The sequence below is a fragment of the Giraffa tippelskirchi genome, chromosome 10, assembly GCF_054371585.1.
Source record: "Giraffa tippelskirchi isolate mGirTip1 chromosome 10, T2T-mGirTip1v1.2.pri, whole genome shotgun sequence".
Lineage (NCBI taxonomy): Eukaryota > Metazoa > Chordata > Mammalia > Artiodactyla > Giraffidae > Giraffa > Giraffa tippelskirchi.
Genome location: NC_137284.1, coordinates 89,768,452 through 89,790,540, shown reverse-complemented (window position 1 = coordinate 89,790,540; position 22,089 = coordinate 89,768,452). Strand labels below are relative to the sequence as shown.

The 22,089-nt window shown below is 35.5% G+C and overlaps 1 protein-coding gene across 20 annotated transcripts in view; it reads left to right on the top strand.

Moving 5' to 3' along the window:
• Positions 1 to 22,089, top strand: part of PTPN12 (protein tyrosine phosphatase non-receptor type 12) — a 93,096-nt gene that overhangs the window by 37,641 nt on the left and 33,366 nt on the right. For 18 of the 20 annotated variants that reach the window (XR_014067188.1, XR_014067189.1, XR_014067185.1 and 15 more), the window contains 5 exons: positions 1,579 to 1,687; positions 15,150 to 15,226; positions 16,796 to 16,891; positions 17,770 to 17,808; positions 20,649 to 20,720. Coding sequence is in view for 16 of the 20 variants with exons in the window: in XM_081535716.1 (XP_081391842.1) it covers positions 1,579 to 1,687; positions 15,150 to 15,226; positions 16,796 to 16,891; positions 17,770 to 17,808; positions 20,649 to 20,720 (393 nt within the window). In the remaining 4 variants the exon portion in view is untranslated. Of the gene's footprint in view, positions 1 to 723; positions 795 to 1,578; positions 1,688 to 15,149; positions 15,227 to 16,795; positions 16,892 to 17,769; positions 17,809 to 20,648; positions 20,721 to 22,089 lie in introns of those variants that run through there. The other 2 variants (XM_081535723.1, XM_081535724.1) reach the window with 2 other exon arrangements.

Below are 22,089 nucleotides of genomic sequence, written 5' to 3'. Positions count from 1 at the left end.
TTCCTAGGTTAAGAGGTTATGTGTATTTGTAATTGCCAAATTACCCTCCTTAGGGGTTGTACTAATATTCTTTTCTACCAGTGTTGGCATCAAAGTTCTGGTCTTCCCACACCCTCACCAACAGCCCGTTTACTTTCTAAATAACTACAATTCCCTGCCCCCGCATGCACTTACATACTTTAAAAACTTTATTACTACAGGAAATAACATCATAAAAGTGGACAGTTTTGCTTTGGCATTGTGCCTGTGCAAAACAAAATTCTAGTTAAGATTTTTCATTTTTAAAAAACATACATTCCTGCTTTAGGTCTCTTAAGATTGGGATGATAAAATTTAGGAGTTTTTTCAGAAAAGAACAAAAAAAGCTTACTATTCTATGTGAGGGTCTACTTTAAGATTATTTCAAATGTTAAATGTTAAGTATGTCAATACAAGAATAAGTTAAGGATCTTCAATTAAAGTTCTATCTATAAAAATACGGACATATTATTCTTAGTTGCTTAATTATCAGTATCACAAGGAACAAAAATAAAATGGTGAAAAAGTTAAATGTTACCAGACATCTTTTTCATTTGTATTTAATACTTTGGTTGAATAGTAAAACGAGAATGCCTTTGATATGTTTTTAAGCCTGGAAGAAAGTAGGCTTCTTTGAAATTAGATTTCAGCAATGTGGTTGAGTAGTGAATTTAAACAATTCACAATGCTGACTTTCAGTGCTTCTGAAAGCAGGAAGTGTATTACTGACATGCAGAAATATTCCAGCCCAAAGAACATCCCTACTGCCATATGTGGTAAGAATTTCTCACTAACTCACAAACCACTTCTGTAATGCACTGAATAAGCAGAATTGGTCTTTGTTGAACATTTCCAATTGAGTATCAAACAACTTTGTTTTGCAGTGTCTTATAAGTAATTATTAGCTTATACCTTGGAAGGAGCCTGGCACATCATGGGTGCTCAAGGTTTATTGAGAGAAGAAATAAGAACTTTTATGTAATGTTTTAGGTGTGATTTTAAAGTTTGTTTTTCAGATCCTGAGTTAAATATTCTGACTCAGCTTATTAATGGTTTCTTTAAATAAAATTATTCATATCTGATGCCTTGTTGTGCTCAGTTGCTCAGTCATGTGCAACTGTTTTGTGACCCCATGGACTGTAACCCGCCAGGCTCCTCTGTCCATAGAACTTTCCAGGCAAGAATACTGGACCGGGTTTCCATTTCCTACTCCAGGGGATCTCCCACACCCAGAGATCAAACCCAGTCTCTTGAGTCCTGCATTGTTAGGTGGATTCTTTACCACTGTTATTCTACTGCCCCCCTTTTAAAATTACTAGTTGGAATATTAATCTTAGGTTTGCTCTTATGCTAAGAAAAAAAATCTTAGGGTTAATTATTAAGGGCTTAATTATTAAGCACTAGGGAGATACCGTGAACTTAGAAAAACAAGAAACTGCGTTGTGAGAAATTGGGGTTAGCAAAATTCAATGAAGAGCTATTTATCATTCAAATTTTCATTAACATTTTGAAATAGTAATGTTTTTCTAAATTTGAATCTTCTTTTTTTTAAATTTTAAGCGACTAAGAAGATTGTCAACCAAATATAGAACAGAAAAGATTTATCCCACAGCCACTGGAGAAAAAGAAGAAAATGTTAAAAAGAACAGATATAAGGACATACTGCCATGTAAGTTTAAAATGCCATTAACGGAACAAATGGATATGCTAATTAGTAGTTTTATAGCTTAAACTAGCCTTATTTTTCCTAATGAGTTAATTTGTTAAGAAAATGATGATGAGCTTCTCTTTCAAGGTACACTACAAGATAATAATTTGTGGTTGTGCTTGCCTTTCCTTATGATAGTAGATTTTGTTGTTGTTGTTTTATTGTTCATTCATTTTTTTTCCCCTTTAAGCATCACAATTACTCTGATACTGCCCCACTTTTAAATCTGAAAAATCCAAGTAAAAATATCTTTTGTGGACTCCCTGTTTAGAGAAATTTTTTGTAAAAAATAATGTAATACAGGCGTAAGTCAGTAAGTATAATACATTTTATAAAATGCTAAAAATATTAACTCATCTATTGTCTATTCATAAGAACTATAATTGATTAATTGAGCATTAAAAATGAACCATGAAAAAAAAATGAATCATGATTCATACTTGTGTGTCTGCTGTTCTTAGTAGTCTAAGAACATGGTATGTATCTCTGAGGGCATGCTTAAGACTGATAGCATTACATTCTAATAATGATAATATTATATTCTTACAAGCCCTCCTCCTTGCTATTCTTAAATAGTATAGTTTCCTATCAGAATACCTTTAACTGTAATAGTTAAAAATTTATATCATACCTGCTGTCTTTTAAAGCTGCCAATAATCTTTCTCTTTTCCTTCCTTCAAGTATATAGAAATGTATACATTCCATGATACCATTCTCTCAACTCTCCTTTCATCCTTTCTTTCTAGCTTTATTGAAGTATAATTAACAAAATCTCATTCATTCCTAAAGCTTATTCTCTCTAAAATGTCCTTGATAAATCTTCCACTGACTTTAATTATCATATTTGATAGTCTTTTATTATTCTTACTATTGTTTAGTGTGTATTCTTTTCTGTTAACTATTTTGACGTCGTTGACCAGTCTTTATTTTTTAAATTTCCTTCTTCTATAATACCCCTTTTTCAAATTGCCTCCTCCCTCACTTGTCTTCTTCCCTCTGTTTCTTACTGTCCTCTTTGCATAAATTTAATCCTTCATCTTTCTGTTGTTATTCAACTTTACTCTCAGATATCGGATCTGTGGGTGGCTGCTAGTAGCACAGTTATTACAAAGTGGCAGCAGAGCATAATGAAGAGTTCTGACTGGAAGTTCAAATCCTGTTTCTATCACCTGTTATCTATGTGATTTTGGATTCATCCTCTCTGTGCTTTGGTTTCTTCATCTTCAAAATGGAGATTAAAATAATAATTACCTTAAAAATTATTTTGTGCATGTACAATGCTTACAGTTGTCTCTAGCACATAGTAACTACCCATTAAGCTTTTGGAAAATATATTTCACTTTTCTTACCAATCCACGTAAGAGTAGTGAATAGTATGGGTTTCAGAACAGTTCTTTTAAATTAAGCAACATGATTTTGAGGTACTCTTATTGTGCTCTGGAATTAATATTCAGTTCAGTTCAGTTGTGTCTGACTCTTTGTGACCCATGGACCACAGCATGCCAGGCCTCTCTGTCCATCACCAACTCCCGGAGTTGACCCCAAATCCTGTCCATCGAGTCAGTGATACCATCCAACCATCTCATCCTCTGTTGTCTCCTTTTCCTCCTGCCTTCAATCTTTCCCACTATCAGGGTCTTTTGCAATGAGTCCACTCTTTGCATCAGGTGGCCAAAGTATTGGAGTTTCAGCTTCAACATCAGTCCTTCTAATGAACACTCAGGACTGATCTCCTTTAGGATGGACTGGTTGGATTTCTTTGCAGTCCAAGGGACTCTCAAGAGTCTTCTCCAACAGCACAGTTGAAAAGCATCAATTCTTTGATGCTCAGCTTTCTTTATACTCCAACTCTCACATCCATACATGACTACTGGAAAAACCATAGCCTTGACTAGACGGACCACTGTTGGCAAAGTAATGTCTCTGCCTTTTAATATGCTATCTAGGCTAGTCATAACTTTCTGTCCAAGGAGGAAGTGTCTTTTAATTTCATGCCTGCAGTCACCATCAGCAGTGATTTTGGAGCCCAAAAAAACAAAGTCAGCCACTGTTTCCACTGTTTCCCCATCTATTTGCCATGAAGTGATGAGACTGGACGCCATAATCTTAGTTTTCTGAATGTTGAGCTTTAAGCTAACATTTTCACTTTCCTCTTTCACTTTCCTCAAGAGGATCTTTAGTTCTTCTTCACTTTTCTGCCATAAGGGTGGTATCATCTGCATATCTGAGGTTATTGATACTTCTACTGGCAGTCTTGAGTCCAGCTTGTGCTTCATCCAGCCCAGCATCTCTCATGATGCATGTAAGTTAAAGAAAAAAGGTGACAATATACAGCCTTGATGTACTCCTTTTCCTATTTGGAACCAGTCTATTGTTCCATGTCCAGATCTAACTGTTGCTTTCTAACCTACATACAGATTTCTCAAGGGGCAGGTCAGGTGGTCTGGTATTCCCATCTCTTGAAGAATTTCCCACAGTTTATTGTTATCCACACAGTCAAAGGCTTTGGCAGAGTCAATAAAGCAGAAATAGATGTTTTTCTGGAACTCTCTTGCTTTTTCCATGATCCAGCAGATGTTGGCAATTTGATCTCTGGTTCCTCTGCTTTTTCTAAAACCAGTTTGAACATCTGGAAGTTCCCGGTTCACGTATTGCTGAAGCCTGGCTTGGAGAATTTTGAGCATTTCTTTACTAGCGTGTGAGATGAGTGCAATTGTGCGGTAGTTTGAGCATTCTTTAACGTTGCCTTTCTTTGGGATTGGAACGAAAACTGACCTTTTCCAGTCCTGTGGCCACTGCTGAGTTTTCTAAATTTGCTGGCATATTGAGTGCAGCACTTTCACAGCATTATCTTTCAGGATTTGAAATAGCTCAACTGGAATTCCATCACCTCCGCTAGCTTTGTGCGTAGTGATGCTTTCTAAGGCCCACTTGACTTCACATTCCAGGAAGTCTGGCTCTAGGTGAGTGATCACACTATCGTGATTATCTGGGTCCTGAAATCTTTTTTGTATAGTTCCTCTGTATATTCTTGCCACCTCTTCTGAATGTCTTCTGCTTCTGTTAGGTCCCTACCATTTGTGTCCTTTATTGTTCCCATCTTTGCCTGAAATGTTCCCTTGGTATCTCTAATTTTCTTGAAGACATCTCTAGTCTTTCCCATTTTGTTGTTTTCCTCGATTTCTTTGCACTCATAACTGAGGAAGGCTTTCTTATCTCTCCTTGCTATTCTTTGGAACTCTGCATTAAATGGGTATCTTTTCTTTTTTCCTTTGCTTTTGGCTTCTCTTCTTTTCACAGCTGTTTGTAAGGCCTCCTCAGACAACCATTTTGCCTTTTTGCATTTCTTTTTCTTGGGGATGGCCTTGATCCCTGCCTCCTGTACAATGTCATGAACCTCCGTCCATAGTTCACAAGGCACTCTGTCTACCAGATCTAGTCCCTTAAATCTATTTCTCACTTCCACTGTATAATTGTAAGGGATTTGATTTAGGTCATACCTGAATGTTCTAGTGGTTTTCCCTACTTTCTTCAATTTCAGTCTGAATTTGGCAATGAGGAGTTCATGATCTGAGCCACAGTCCGCTCCTGGTCTTGTTTTTGGTGACTATAGAGCTTCTCCTTCTTTGGCTGCAAAGAATGTAATCAATCTGATTTTGGTGTTGACCATCTGGTGATGTCCATGTGTACAGTCTTCTTTGGTGTTGTTGGAAGAGGAACGCATTCCAGTGCGTTCTCGTGGCAAAACTCTATTAGCCTTTGCCCTGCTTCATTCTGTACTCCCAGGCCAAATTTGCCTGTTACTGCAGGTGTTTCTTGACTTCCTACTTTTGCATTCCAGTCCCCTATAATGAAAAAGACATCTTTTTTGGGTGTTAGTTCTGGAAGGTCTTGTAGGTCTGCATAGAACCGTTCAACTTCAGCCTCTTCAGCATTACTGTTCAGGGCATAGACTTGGATTACCATGATATTGAATGGTTTGCCTTGGAAACGAACAGAGATCACTCTGTCTTTTTTGAGATTGCATCTGAGTACTGCATTTTGGACTCTTTTGTTGACCATGATGGCTACTCCATTTCTTCTAAGGGATTCCTGCCTGCAGTAGTAGATATAATGGTCATTTGAGTTAAATTCACCCATTCCAGTCCATTTTAGTTCGCTGATTCCTAAAATGTCGACGTTCGCTCTTGCCATCTCCTGTTTGACCAATTCTAATTTGCCTTGATTCATGGACCTAACATTCCAGGTTCCTATTCAGTATTGCTCTTTACAGCATCAGACTTTGCTTCTGTCACTAATCACATCCATAACTGGGTGTTGTTTTTGCTTTGGAATGAAGAGACAGAATTAATGTGCACACTCTTAAAGAAATAGTGTTTCCACCTGCTTTTTCTACCATCTGAGGAAAGGATTCTCAAATAGCTTCAGGTTTCTGTTTTCATATGTTGTTTCATTCATTAATTTTCAAGAAGCTTTGAACATATACTATGTGCTGCAGATACAGCAGAAAAGAAACTGACCAAATCCTCTGCTTTTGTAGAGCTTATAGTGTAGGCAAGGCGATGAAAAATTCAAATAACATGTGTGGTCTCTCATAGTGGTTCGTGCTATTGAGAATAATGTAGTAGGAGTTACACAGAGAAAACTGAGAATAGGGGGTATCTTTATTTTAACTAGAGATAAGCGGGAAGTTCAGTGCTGTTACACAGGCCCTCTGAAAAATAAAAGTCTTGCTTTGTATTGTTTGCCAATTTCTTTAGGAAATGGATTATTTACCATAATCATCAAAACAAAACCAAGGGAGGTACTATTGTATGCCATTTTGCAGATGAAAAAATTGAGACAAAGGTTAAATAGCTTCAGTTCATTTCAGTCACTTAGTCATGTCCGACTCTTTGAGACCGCGTGGACTGCAGCACCCCAGGCCTCCCTGTCCATCACCAACTTAAATAGCTTGCCACACAGCTAATAGTGTGGTGAGAATTTAACCCGAGGCAGTTTTATCCAAAGCATTGGTTTACAGCCACAGTGATTTTGCTCCTGGAGGGACATTTAGCAATGCTAGAGGTGGTTTGGTTGTTTGGTTATTACAACTAGGATGTAGAGTGAGCAGACCGCTACTGGCATCTAGTGGGTAGAGGACAGGGAAGCTACTGCATCCTACAATCTAGAGGCCCCAGCCTCCTCACAACAAAGAATTAGCCAAGGTCAAATAAAAATTAGTGCTGAGGTTGAGAAACCTTGCCCTAGAGTCTGAGCTCTTAACCATTGTGCTATAGGCAGAGTAGCAGTACCTTTTTACTTTAAGTTATTTAAGGTTTGATAAGTCAGTTTCCAATAAATTTCTAATCATTTTAATTTGGAGAATTAAATTGAAAGTAATAGTGTTTAGAGATACATATTTTCCTCCTGTCATAAGAATAATGCAAGTTGACAATTTTTTTGAGTATTTAGCATGACCAGTGCTTGCAGGTATTTTTTTTTTTAACAGCCTTATTGTGGTATAATTTACATATCATAAAGTTGACCCATTTTTAGGATGGGGACTCTTTACACTGTTGATGGGATTGTAAATTCATTCAGCCACTGTGGAAAACAGTATGGAGTTTTCTCAAGAAACAAACAAAAAACAGAACTACCATATGACCCAACAATTTTACTCCTGGCTGTATATACACTAAAAACAAAAACACTAATCTGAAGAGCTACATGCATCCCAGTATTCATATGAGCATTATTTAGTTGCCAAGATACAGAAGCAACCTAAGTGTCCATCAGTGGATAAATGGATAAAGAAGGTGTGAACAGTCTCTTCAAAGTGTTTGTAGTTTTTTAATTGATTTTTTTATCCCATTTAGTTATAAAAGTTTTTTATATACCCCAGATCCAAGTCTTTTTTCAGATATTATGATTTGCACACACACACCCCCACACACACCCAGTTTATGGTTTGTCTTTTCATTTTGTTAGTGGTATCTTTTTTCTTTCTTTAATTTATTTATTTTAGTTGGAGACTAATTACTTTACAATATTGTAGTGTTTTTTGCCATACATTGACATGAATCAGCCGTGGGTTTGCATGTGTTCCCCATCCTGAATGCCTCACCCACCTCCCTCCCCATCCCATCCCTCTGGGTCATCCCACTGCCCCAGCCCTGAGCACTTGTCTCATGCATCGAACCTGGACTGGCATTCTGTTTCACATATGATAATATACATGTTTCAGTGCTATTCTCTCAGATCGTCCCACCCTCACCTTCTCCCACAGAGTCCATAAGACTGTTCTATGCATCTATGTCTCTTTTTCTGTCTGGCATATAGGGTTATTGTTACTGTCTATCAAATTCCACATATATGTATTAGTATTCTGTATTGGTGTTTTTCTTTCTGGCTTACTTCACTCTGTATAATGGGCTCCAGTTTCATCCATCTCAATAGAACTGATTCAAATGTATTATTTTTAATGGCTGAGTAATATTCCATTGTGTGTATGTACCACAGCTTCCTTATCCATTCGTCTGCTGATGGACATCTGGGTTGCTTCCATGTCCTGGCTATTGTAAACAGTGCTGCGATGAACATTGGGGTACACGCGTCTCTTTCAATTCTGGTTTCCTCAGTGTGTATGCCCAGCAGTGGGATTGCTGGGTCGTATGGCAGTTCTATTCCCAGTTTTTTAAGGAATCTCCACACTGTTCTCCATAGTGGCTGTGCTAGTTTGCATTCCCACCAACAGTGTAAGAGGGTTCCCTTTTCTCTACACCCTCTCCAGCATTTATTGCTTGTAGACTTTTGGATAGCAGCCATTCTGGCTGGCGTGAAATGGTACCTCATTGTGGTTTTGATTTGCATTTCTCTAATAATGAGTGATGTTGAGCATCTTTTCATGTGTTTGTTAGCCATCTGTATGTCTTCTTTGGAGAAATGTCTGTTTAGTTCCTTGGCCCATTTTTTGATTGGGTTGTTTATTTTTCTGGAATTCAGCTGCAGGAGTTGCTTGTATATTTTTGAGATTAATTCTTTGTCCGTTGCTTCATTTGTTATTATTTTCTCCCATTCTGAAGGCTGTCTTTTCACCTTGCTTATAGTTTCCTTGTTGTGCAAAAGATTTTAAGTTTAATTAGGTCCTAATTGTTTACTTTTGCTTTTATTTCCAATATTCTGGGAGGTGGGTCATAGAGGATCCTGCTGTGATTTATGTCAGAGAGTGTTTTGCCTGTGTTTTCCTCTAGGAGTTTTATAGTTTCTGGTCTTATGTTTAGATGTTTAATCCATTTTGAGTTTATTTTTGTGTATGGTGTTAGAAAGTGTTCTAGTTTCATTCTTTTACAAGTGGTTGACCAGTTTTCCCAGCATTTAGTGGTGTCTTAATGCCCACTTTTAATTTTCATGAAGTCCAGTTTATCAGTTTTATGGGTCATGCTTTTCATGTTCAGTCCAAGAACTCTTTGCCTAATCCAGGATGACAAAGATTTTCTCCTATGTTTTTTCATTTCATTTCTGTAAGTATTATAGTCTTAGCTGTTACATTTAAGTGTATAGTCTATTTTGAGTTAATTTTTAATATGGTATGAGGTAAGGGTCTAAAATAATCTTCGAGCACATGGCATTGTTCCAGCACCAGTTTTTGAAAATTATCCTTTCTCCACTGAATTGACTTAGCTCTTTTGTTGGAAATCATTTGACCCTAAATGTAAGAGTTTATTTCTGGACCCTTGTTTTTATTTCATTGACACCAGATCACAGTATCTTGATCATTGTAGCTTTATAGTAAGTTTTAAAAGCAAGAAGTGTCAAATTCCCTGTATTCTTCTAAAAAATTGGTTTGGTTATTCTCGGTCCTTTGAATTTCCATATAAATTGTGGGATAAGCTTGTCAATTTCTGCAAAAATTCCTCCTGGAATTTTAATAAGGATTGTGTTGAATCTGTGGATCAGTTTAAGGATAATTGCCATCTTAAACCATATTGACTCTCAATCTAAGTGTTCGTCAACGGATGAATGGGTAAAGAGTTTATATGTATATGTTCTGTGCTTAGTTGCTCAGTCGTATCTGACTGTTTGCAACCCCATGGACTATATGTAGCCCACCAGGCTCCTCTGTCCATGCCCTTCTCCAGGGGATCTTCCCAACCCAGGGATCGAACCCAGGTCTCCTGCATTGCAGGTAGATTCTTGACCATCTGAGCCACCAGGGAACCATATATATAATACAACTTTGTTTATTTAAATCTTTAATTTCTCTCAGCAGTGTTTTATGGTCTTCAGTGTACAAATCTTGTATCTCTTCTTTTAAAGTGAATGGAATTATTTTAATTTTATTTTCAAGTTTTCTGTTACTAGTATATAGAAATATAGTTCATATTTGCACATCAATTTTTTTTTTTTTTAAATCCACTGACCTTCGGACAGAGAAGCCTGCCCGGCCACAGTCCATGGGGTCACAAGAGTCAGACACAACTGAGTGACTAAATGACCATGACCTTCCTGGACTCAGTTATCTTGGTAATTTTTCTGGGGAAATGTTAGGATTTTTTACATATCAGAATCTTGTCATTTAAAATAATGATAGTTTTACTCCTTCTTTTCCAGTCTGAGTGTCTGTTTTGCCTTATGTCACTGGCTGAAACCTCTAGTATAATGTTGACTTAAAGTGGCAAGAGCAGACATTCTTGCTGTTGATCCATTAAAACTAATTTCATCACTATTCAAAGATCACTTAGGTTTTTCTCAGGCTATCTTGGATATTTGGTTTATTTTATGCTAGACCACTGAGACCAGTCCCATAATTAAGAAATTTCTAGATACTCTTGTGTCAAGGATGACCTGTTGCTTTTGTTTGTTGAAAGGGCTAAAACTGAGCTGGCTAGCCTTTAGAAGTGATGGATCAGGATATCCTGCCTATTCCAATGTTATTATGGAGATTCTTTTATTTCTCATACCTAGGATTTATCAATAGGTGTGTGTTTTCTTGGAGGCAACAGTACATTTATATATTGTTTTGTGTATGTGTGTGTTTGTTGTTGGAATAGATGTTGATGTTGAAGAAGAAAAAACTGCTACTTTAAAGAGCCTCCTGTGTAGCGAATATCAGTTTTATCTATTTGGAATTGGCTCCTGGGAGACTGCAGAAGCAGGCAGCAAAACCATGAAATGAAAACAATCATTTCTTTCATATTCTCTAAGTTATTTCTCTTCATGTTTCTGCTTAATAGGACCACCAATGAGGAATATTAAAATATGCATGCTATGTTATACACAGCATAATATTGATTTTTAAATTCTCAATCATATTCTATGATTATACAGTATGAAGTAGTGACTAGAAAATTTGCCTATGCCTTAGAGTGTTTAAAAAAAAAGCCATTAAAAAATTCTTATTGGTATAGTTGATTTACAACGTTGTGTTAGTCTTTGCTGTACCGCACAGTAATTTAGTTATACATACACATTTTCATAATCCTTTTCATTATGGCTTATCACAGGATATAGAATAGTTTCCTGTGCTATATAGTAGGTCTTTGTTGTTTATCCATCCTATATATAATAGTCTGCATCTGCTAATCTCAAATTCCCCATCCTTCTTTCCCCCTTCCACTCTCCCCCTTGGCAGCCACAAGTCTGTTTTCTATGTCTGTCAATCTGTTTCTGTTTCATAGATATGTTCATTTGTGTCCTATTTTATATTCCAAATATAAGTGATGCCACATGGTATCTTTCTCTTTCTGACTTCACTTAGTATGATAATCTCTAGGTCCATCATATTGTTTCTAATGGCATTATTTCATTTAAAAAAAAAATCCTTTTCTGTGTCCCATCTTGAACTGACTGAATCAGACTTACTGCAGAATATGGGCCTCAGAAATCTTGCTTTCTAAGTTGTTTCCCCCAGCCCCTCATTGCTGTATGATTAGCAATAGATGAAATGAGAATGGCAAAATGTTGACACTTATTGAAGCTGGGTAATGGATAGATGAAGTTCATTATACTATTTTATTTTTATATACACATAAAATTTTCCAGAGAAATTTTTTAAAAAATTTCCCAACTTGTATATAGCAAGCAACTTGGCACCAGTATTGGCTCTCATTTGGATTCACAGCCCCCAGAAACATTTACTAAGGATTCAGTGGTCAGCCATCTATTGGTACAAAGTCTCTGTCTTTGAGATACTTTGAATAGAGGCTGATATGCCACATGAATAAGGGTAATTAATTGGGACCTATTATTGGCAAACATGGTAAGAAGAAGCGTCATATAGTTATTTAACTGCCATGGTACTAACTTCAGAATTGTCCTATTATCATTTACCCAAAGCATAGCATTTTTCATATGTACATTTCTGATCTAAAATGGCTTTTTAAAAAAGACATGTATGATGTAATGAAACAAGAAACAAAGCATTGATACACATGTATGTATTCTCTTTCCTGGAAACATGGGAAGGGGATAAATAAATTTAATTGGAAACTAGTATGTCTTTCTTATATATTTCTTCCTACATGTTTCCAAAGAAGATTTCACCAAAAATAAAGAAATGAAATTAGCAGAACTGGACCTTTGTATTAATGTATAAATTCAAGTTTGTTGACTAATAAATTAGTTATTCTTCTTAAAAAGTTTGCTAGGGGACTTTCTTGACAGTCCAGTGGTTAGGACTCCACGCTTCCACTGCAGGGTCACAGGTTCAATTCCTAGTTGAGGAATTAAGATCTTGCATGCCATGCAGCGAGGCCAAAAAACAAAAAGTTTGTTAAGAAGTTTATTTGTATTTGTTACCATTTCTATGTGTCTTTTTGTATTTTAATTGCCTTTAATAATCATTGTCCCTGGATTAGAAACAACCAAAATGATTATGGCATGTTACATGTTATTAGGACCTGAAATTAGGTGATCCTACTAGGAGTCCTTACAGATAGCTGGGAATAGAAGAGAAGCAAAAAGCAAAGGAGAAAAGGAAAGATATTCCCATCTGAATGCAGAGTTCCAAAGAATAGCAAGGAGAGATAAGAAAGCCTTCCTCAGCGATCAGTGCAAAGAAATAGAGGAAAACAACAGATTGGGAAAGACTAGAGATCTCTTCAAGAAAATTAGAGATACCAAAGGAACATTTCATGCAAAGATAGGCTCGATAAAGGACAGAAATGGTATGGACCTGACAGAGGCAGAAGATATTAAGAAGAGGTGGCAAGAATACACAGAAGAACTGTACAAAAAAGATCTTCACGACCCAGATAATCACGATGGTGTGATCACTCACCTAGAGCCAGACATCCTGGAATGTGAAGTCAAGTGGGCCTTAGAAAGCATCACTACGAACAAAGCTAGTGGAGGCGATGGAATTCCAGTTGAGCTATTTCAAATCCTCAAAGGTGATGCTGTGAAAGTGCTGCACTCGATATGCCAGCAAATTTGGAAAACTCAGCAGTGGCCACAGGACTGGAAGAGGTCAGTCTTCGTTCCAATCCCAAAGAAAGGCAATGCCAAAGAATGCTCAAACTACTGCACAGTTGCACTCATCTCACATGCTAGTAAAGTAATGCTCAAAATTCTCCAAGCCAGGCTTCAGCAATACGTGAACCGTGAAATTCCAGATGTTCAAGCTGGTTTTAGAAAAGGCAGAGGAACCAGAGATCAAATTGCCAATATCCGCTGGATCATCAAAAAAGCAGGCGAGTTCCAGAAAAACATCTATTTCTGCTTTATTGACTATGCCAAAGCCTTTGACTGTGTGGATCACAATAAACTGTGGAAAATTCGGAAAGAGATGGGAATACCAGACCATCTGACCTCTCTTGAGAAACCTGTCTTCAGGTTAGGAAGCAACAGTTAGAACTGGACATGGAACAACAGACTGGTTCCAAATAGGAAAAGGAGTCCGTCAAGGCTGTATATTGTCACCCTGCTTATTTAACTTATATGCAGTGTACATCATGAGCAACGCTGGGCTGGAAGAAACACAAGCTGGAATCAAGATTGCCGGGAGAAATAGCAATAACCTCAGATATGCAGATGACACCACCCTTATGGCAGAAAGTGAGGAACTAAAGAGCCTCTTGATGAAGGTGAAAGAGGAGAGTGAAAAAGTTGGCTTAAAGCTCAACGTTCAGAAAACTAAGATCATGGCATCTCGTCCCATCATTTCATGGGAAATAGATGGAGAAACAGTGGAAACAGTGTCAGACTTTATTTTTTTGGGCTCCAAAATCACTGCTGATGGTGATTGCAGCCATGAAATTAAAAGACGCTTTCTCCTTGGAAGGAAGGTTATGGCCAACCTAGATAGCATATTGAAAAGCAGAGACATTACTTTGCCAACAAAAGTACGTCTAGTCAAGGCTATGGTTTTTCCAGTGGTCATGTATGGATGTGAGAGTTGGATGGTGAAGAAAGCTGAGCGCTGAAGAATTGATGCTTTTGAACTGTGGTGTTGGAGAAGACTCTTGAGAGTCCCTTGGACTGCAAGGAGATCCAATCAGTCCATCCTAAAAGAGATCAATCCTGGGTGTTCATTGGAAGGTCTGATGTTGAAGCTGATACTCCCATACTTTGGCCACCTCATGCGTAGGGTTGACTCATCGGAAAAGACCCTGATGCTGGGTAGGATTGAGGGCAGGAGGAGAAGGGGACGACAGAGGATGAGATGGGTGGATGGCATCACCGACTTGATGGACATGGGTTTGGGTAGACTCCGGGAGTTGGTGATGGACAGAGAGGCCTGGCGTGCTGTGATTCATGGGGTCGCAAAGAGTCGGACACGACTGAGTGACTGAACTGAACTGAACTGACTACTCTAGCAGGATTTCATAGGCTCAAAATCTCGCCCCAGATATTTACTAAGTACAAAAGAAAGGATAGTAATTTAACAGTGGAGGTATCAGCTGACACCAAATTAGCTGAGTCAACACAACCCAATAATAAATATTATTGGTCAAGTGAAGTATTCAGCACTTTTCATACATGATCTTAATTTATTTGTCACTTTTACTTAATTTTTTTTACTTTTACTTAATTTTTTTTATTTCGTATAAAATATGAAAGTTAGAGTTCCTTAAAAGAATTTTGACAAACAAACTAGTGTATTAAGTGGTTTTAGTGCTCACCACCTAGAATGCTTATTAAAAACTGTAGACATGTAAATCCCAAACTCTTGTATAGTAAATCTAAGATGATGCCCAGAACTTTGTATTTTTAAAAGAGGTCCTGAATATTCTGATTCCTACTTTGAAACACAGCTTTACAATGAGACCTACTTCCTATCAATATGACGTTGGAAATTACCCTGCTTATACTTAAAGTCAATTTTCATTCATTTTTTTTAAAGTAAATAATTTTAGTTATTTAATCTTATTTATGGTTCATTAGGGAAAAAACTTGTCTGCTTATAGGATGTTATTTAAAAAATCCCTTTTCTCCCCTGTAGTTGATCATAGCCGAGTTAAGTTGACTTTAAAGACTCCTTCTCAAGATTCAGACTATATCAATGCAAATTTTATTAAGGTATGTATTAACTTTAAGTGGTGTTTCTCTGCCATATTTAATGACTTCCTACAATACTAGTTTTATTAAAAAATTTTAAATTGCCTAATGTGATACCAACAGTAAAAGAAGTAAAAATAAAGTCACAGCCATGACATATTTTTATGTTTTCCTTCTAGCATCCTTATTCTTAAAAGATTTTTGCTTAATTTTATGATAGTGGTGATAAAATTTTTTTGTTTGTGTGTTTCTTCTTTTACATTGAAGACTTATTATAAACACCTTTGTTGCCAATTAGTTGCTAAGTCATGTCCAACTTTTTGTTGACCCCCATGGACTGTGTAGCCCGCCAGGTTTCTCTGTTCATGAGATTTCCCAGGCAAGAATATTGGAGCGGGTTGCCGTTTCCTTCTCCAGAGGATCTTCCAGACCCAGGGATCGAATCCGCATCTCCTGCATTGGCAGGCAGGTTCTTTACCACCAAGCCACCTGGGAAGCCTTTACTGATTGCTAAATTGTCTCATTTGTTATGTACACAAATATACTTAGTCATTTCTGTTAATGAACCATATAGGGTATTTATCAGTAGATAGATTCAGACTGCTACTTGAGTAAATAAGAGACTATTTTGTTCTGTTACTCTGGTTTTGAATCTATTTAATAAAGCATTTTGTTGAGAAAAATACTAAGGTGGTAAAAGTTATATGGTAAAATTAATACCAGTGTCAACATTGAAGAATTGCGGTTCCAAATAAAAGCTTTTTCCTGAAAAGTCAATTTTATTACAAATATGGCAGAGCCCAAGACTAATAGTTAAACAAAAACTAATACATAGGGACTTACCTGGTGGTCCAGTGGCTAAGACTTCCCAATCCTAATGCAGGGGGCCTGGTTCATTCCCTGGTCAGGGAACTAGATCCTACATTCTGCAACTAAAAAACAGAAAGCTCCCACATACAGTAACGAAGATCCTGAGTGTTGCAACTAAGACCTGGCATAACCAAATAAATGAATAAATATGAAAAAAAAACTAATACGTAGTTCATTCTTTCAGATGTAATTGATGCTTATGTTCTTTTATAAGGACATTTGTTAAAAGTTCTAGTTTTTAATTGCACCTAATAACACTGGCTCACTGTATGTGCTGGTTTAACATTTTAGTCTGCTAGTTTGTTTGATATATTCTTGGGTTTACTATTAAAAGTATATTTAGTAGGTGCTTAAACCAAAGACAGCTATGGAAGAATTTAGCTAAGAAAGAACTATTAGCTAGTTCTAGTCTTATTATTTAGAATTGATGCATGCTTTTAAGTTTCTGCTAGTTAGTTTTGTTGACAGGGTTTTCAATTCTTAGGTAACTAATAATTTTTAAAACAGCATAAGGAGGTTTACTTTTGAATTCTATGAACCATGTTTCACCAGAAGCTGAAGTGAAATATATTTTGTCATGCGTTTATACATTATTAAAGAAAATTATTTGGAAATTGTTTAGGTGAAAACAGCAGGAATGCTAATAAAATTTGAAAACTTAAAATTTAGGTAAGAAAATATTTTTGGTAATCATAATTTGTGTGCTTTTAACCTTTTTAGGGTGTCTATGGGCCAAAAGCATATGTGGCAACCCAAGGACCTTTAGCAAATACGGTAATAGATTTTTGGAGGATGATATGGGAGTACAATGTTGTAGTAAGTATTGCAAGAAATGGCATGATTTTCTAGCCATAATGATGTGTTAACTATATCCTACAATATGACTTTTGAGCCATAATGATATGTTAATTATAGTTAGTTTACTAAAATGACAGAAACTGATGGCTAGGTTGTCTTGTTAAATTTTGACAAATTTGTTGAAAGATTTCAAGAATACAGTATGACAGTACTTTAAATCTTGGTCTAAGTTGGTAGTATAAGACAACTACCAAACACTGATAGATGGGTGGAAGGACAGCTATGTGATAAAAACAAATATCGTCAAGTGTTAATGGTAGAACATAGATGGTAGCTATACAGTGTTTACTGTAAAATTATTTCACCTTTGCTGTATGTTTGAAACATTACATTATAAAACTGTTGGGATGGGAAAGCAAATGTAATAACCTTCATGTTTAAAGACAGTTACATTCAACCTTTAGTAAGCAAAGTATTTAATATTGCTATTCTGTTTGGTAAATATCCTGAATGCATTATTTTAATTACAAAAGACATATCTGTAAGATTCAAAAAATTCAATTCAAATTAAATACATCTTGTTATTTAAAGCCAATATAACTCATACTTTTAATATTAAACCTACTTTTTTTGACAGGCCAGGTATACTTCTGCTCAGAATAAAAATAATTCTTTTTTTTTTTTTTTTTTTTTTAGTAGTTTTTGCCATACATTGACATGAATCAGCCATGGGTTTACATGTGTTCCCCCTCCTGGACCCCCCTCCCCCCTCCCTCCAGGCCATCCCACCACCCCAGCCCCGATAAAATAATTCTTGAAATGTACATTTTGTTGGAAAAGTAAAATTGCATTTAACTGATATATTCTCAATCTTATTCCACCCCATTTCTTTTTAGATCATTGTAATGGCCTGTCGTGAATTTGAAATGGGAAGGGTACGTATAACTGTTAACATTTAAAGTAATTGTGGACTATTTTTTTTTATTATTTCATTTCTAGGGATATATATTCTTGGTCTTTTATTATATTCTTAGCTGTAGTTGTTAAAGTAGTTCATTCTTTTCTTTTTTGTGTGTTCTGCTATTGCTTTCATTTTAACAAAAGGAGCCAAATCATCCTTAAGCACATAAAATACTTTTATATTTTATAGGTACATTTTATGACATATTTAAAATAATAGATTTTGTATTGTTACTTAGTAGTCTTCCAATATTTAATGGCATTGTAAGTAGAACACTATTTATGGACAATAAAAATGATTTAAATAATTCTGATTAATTTACAGCTTGAAATTTCTAATTTCTGTCTGCCAATTCCACTACATTATTGTAATGGTATCTCCAAAATAAAGAGAAGAAAATTCCTTAATCTGAAATTTTTTACATTGGTAAAAAAACGTGTACAAATGAAATTTGTATCAAAATCATTCTGATCTCCTGCAGAACTGATTCCTAAATCTTCATTTTAAGCATGAGCATCTATAAATGTGACAAATCTATAAATGTGACAAAAACTATGTGATAATTTGAAGTATCCTTATGCAAGTATAGTTCATTAACTGCATTATAGTTAAACTAAGAAATGATTTAAAAGTTTTAAAACTTCTTATTAAAATTTTCAGTCAAGGATACATTGCATAAAACAAGTTACTACATCTTTCAGTTATGTGAGATATTATTATATATAAATCACTAGAAAACCTTATTTTTACTAGTAATTTTTGTCATTCCTCCCAACCACATCAGTTACCAGTAGTGGAAACATTAGCAACATTGGACAGAAAATGAACAGTGTAAGATTAATATACAGACTGAGATACTGTTAAGTAATTATCTGTTTAAATATTGTCAGTATGTACTTTGGTACCATTATTATTATTAATTAGTCGTATTGCAAAATTTAAATTTCACTTTGCTAAATTTTTTTAAGTTACTTTTAAGATTTAGATTAAGTTGTATTGAATGCAAAAACTTTTTGAACCTAATGAATTTTTGGATTCATAGTGCTTTGTTAGTTGGTTTTGTTGTTTTATCGGTCAGCACTATGAATTCATTTGATAATTTCCACTTTGACTTAGAGTGTGACCTAATAGAGCACAGGTAATGAAATCAAACAAACCTACACTTTACTGGCATTTGGAGCATGGTTCAGTGAACTGCCCCCTCTGAGCTTCAGTTTCCTCATCTCTGAAACCAATGACAAATTATTATAGATTAAAGACCCTGATGCTGGGAAATGTTGAGGGCAGGAGGAGAAGGGGGTAACAGAGGATGACATGGTTGGATGGCATCATCAACTCATTGAATATGAGTTTGAGCAAACTTTAGGAGATAGTAAAGGGCAGGGAAGCCTGTGTGCTGTGGTTCATAGGGTCACAAAGAGTTGGACACAACTTAGCAACTGAACAACAATAAAATTCATGTATGATGTTTAACACATACATTTGGTATCAGTTGTATCAGTAATTAGTTCATATCTGAAAGATAAATACCAGTATCATCTTTACTCAATGTTGCTCTGAATGAGAGGCATGTTAGTCACAGACTTTCAATTCTTACTAAATTAATCTCCTATAAACTTGTTTTCTATTTCAAGATATTAAAGCTTTACTAAGTGAAAGACCAAGAAGAAGAAAAAAAAAAAAACTTCAAAATAATTAATTTTATCATTTTCTATAAACTTCTACTAGGACATGAAGTTTGTTACTTTAAGCTTTCTAAAAATTTTAGTAGTATTTACTCTATGCTAAACTGACCAACTAGGCAGTTCTACTTTTGCCCTGAGAGCAGGATTGTCAACTTACAGTTAATGCCAGCCTGTAAGTAACAATTCCACTTACTGTATTTAGAACTATGAGGATTTAGTAAGAGCTGATATATTTCCCACTGCTAAAATGTGTGTTTTAAGCTAGATTGTCAATTATAAAGACATTTCATTTTATTGGGTCTTACTGGTAAAATTACATTATTTCTTGCATCAGAATCACTGGCTCTTCTATGAAGTTAGGCTTTTATTCACTTACCTAAAATTTTAAAATAATGAGGCTTGATACTAGAAACCAATGTAAATGAATATTCTACTATTTCTAGACCTGTTTATTATGGGAAAATAAGACAGGATACTGTTTAATTATACATTCTCTAATCTCAAATAAAAGTGAATAGTTTAAATAATACATTATTCTTGTATAGTGTTTTTACCAACAGTAGAACATTTGAAATATACTCAAATTACTTGAAACAATCGTGTAAGATAAAGATTATTATCCCTGTTTTTATAGGTAAAGGAACTAAATGTAAACAAATAGTAAAATTGCTACCTGTAACATTTTCTTATACCAAATGGAGTGCTCTTTCCGCTATGCCACAGATTTTATACTTAATGAGAATTCAACTAGGTATTATAGATATTGTCATTTTATAACCATTAAAACTTATATGCTAAATTCTTACACTAAATTGAGCAACTTCTTATACTAAATTGACCTCCTTGTGCTAGGCATTTAAAAAAAAAAAAAGCAATTTTTCTTTTCTAGATGAGGATCTTTGGAGTCTATATAACAAGCAGGTAGAAATGAACAGTTTATACACTTAGGTTAATAAAGTTCTTATTACTAATCTTGAAGAGGAATTAGTAGCCCACCTTTAAAGAATTGGATAAATCTAAGCTCCTAGATTGTTTTCTGGGAATGAAGAACAAGCGGAACACAAAATATTTGTAAAAGTTCAAATAAAACAAATTATCAGTTATTTACTAACCTTTTTTTGGACAACAGAAAAAATGTGAACGGTATTGGCCTTTGTATGGAGAAGACCCTATAACATTTGCACCATTTAAAATTTCTTGTGTAAGTACCTATTTTCATATATATTATTTAATCAGGTAGTGGGTATGTCAGACTGATGAGTAGTTAAATTATAATATGTGTTGAATCTTATGGGTTGTATAAGCCAAGCACTCAATGTTTTCATGTGAATCTATACTTAATTATAATAAACAAATATTAATAATGCTTGTTTTATAATGCTTTTTTAAATTTGAGTATAATTGTTTTACAATATTGTGTTGCATAGTGCTTATAAATTAAGGAACTTTGAGAATGATTTTTCATAAATGTATAATTTCCTTATTATGTTAATTCTGTCTTAGTCTTTGCATGTAAGTTGATTATAAGTGTTACATATCTAAGAATAAACAAATACCTATGCTCTTATTCAACTAATGGGAAAGATCCTTGATGATGAAGCATAGTTTATGATGTTACTCTTTCACATCTATGTTATTCTCTCCAGAATTATTATAATTATGTACAAAGATAGGTTTGAGAACCTCCATCCTAAAAGCAGAGATTGACCCTTTATGACATGAAACTTAAAATAGATACCTATTTAATGAGCTTTGGAAATGAATTCAAGTTCTAAAACTAACAAAGCACAAATCTGAGAAGATGAATTAAAAAACAAAAACAATGAGGGGGGAAAAAAGAAAAACAGCAAGATTTAGAATAGAACCAACACTTTGCTTTGGATTACACATGATGGTGTCTTTTTATAATAACTTAATAACTTAAAAGAAAATTGTCTTATTTGTTCAACTCAAAAGACCATGATCAAGCATACATGAAAATAAAATAACTTCCCCATATTAGTCAGGGTTTTCCAGAGAAACAGAAGCAGTAGAATGTGTATAATACAGAAAAGAGATTCTACAGAATTGACTCACGTGACTATGGAGGCTGGCAAGTCCAAAATCTGCAGTCAGGGTGGACTAGCTGGAGATCCAGGAGGAGCTGATGCTTCGATTTCAGGCTGAAGACCCACAGCCTGGAGACCGAGAGCCAATACCGCAATTCTAGTCTGAAGGTGGGAAGGCTGAGACCTAGACAAACTAACGTTTCAGCTCCAGTCCAAAGACGGTCAGCTGTAGAACCAGGAAGAGCCAGTGCTGAAAGCAGTCTCCTGGAGAATTCTCTCTTACTTGGAGGAGTCTGATCCTTTCGTTCTATTCATGGGTTAACTGATTGGATGAGGGCCAGCCACTCTACTCAAAACCCACTGATTTAAATGTTCATCTCACCCTGAAACTCCCTCAGAGGAACATCAAGAATAACGTATGACCAAGAATCAGAGCACACCGTGGCCAAGCCAAATTGACACATAAAATTGACCATTTCATTACCCATCTCAAAAGTGTTTGTTTTTTGTTTTCCATGGTTA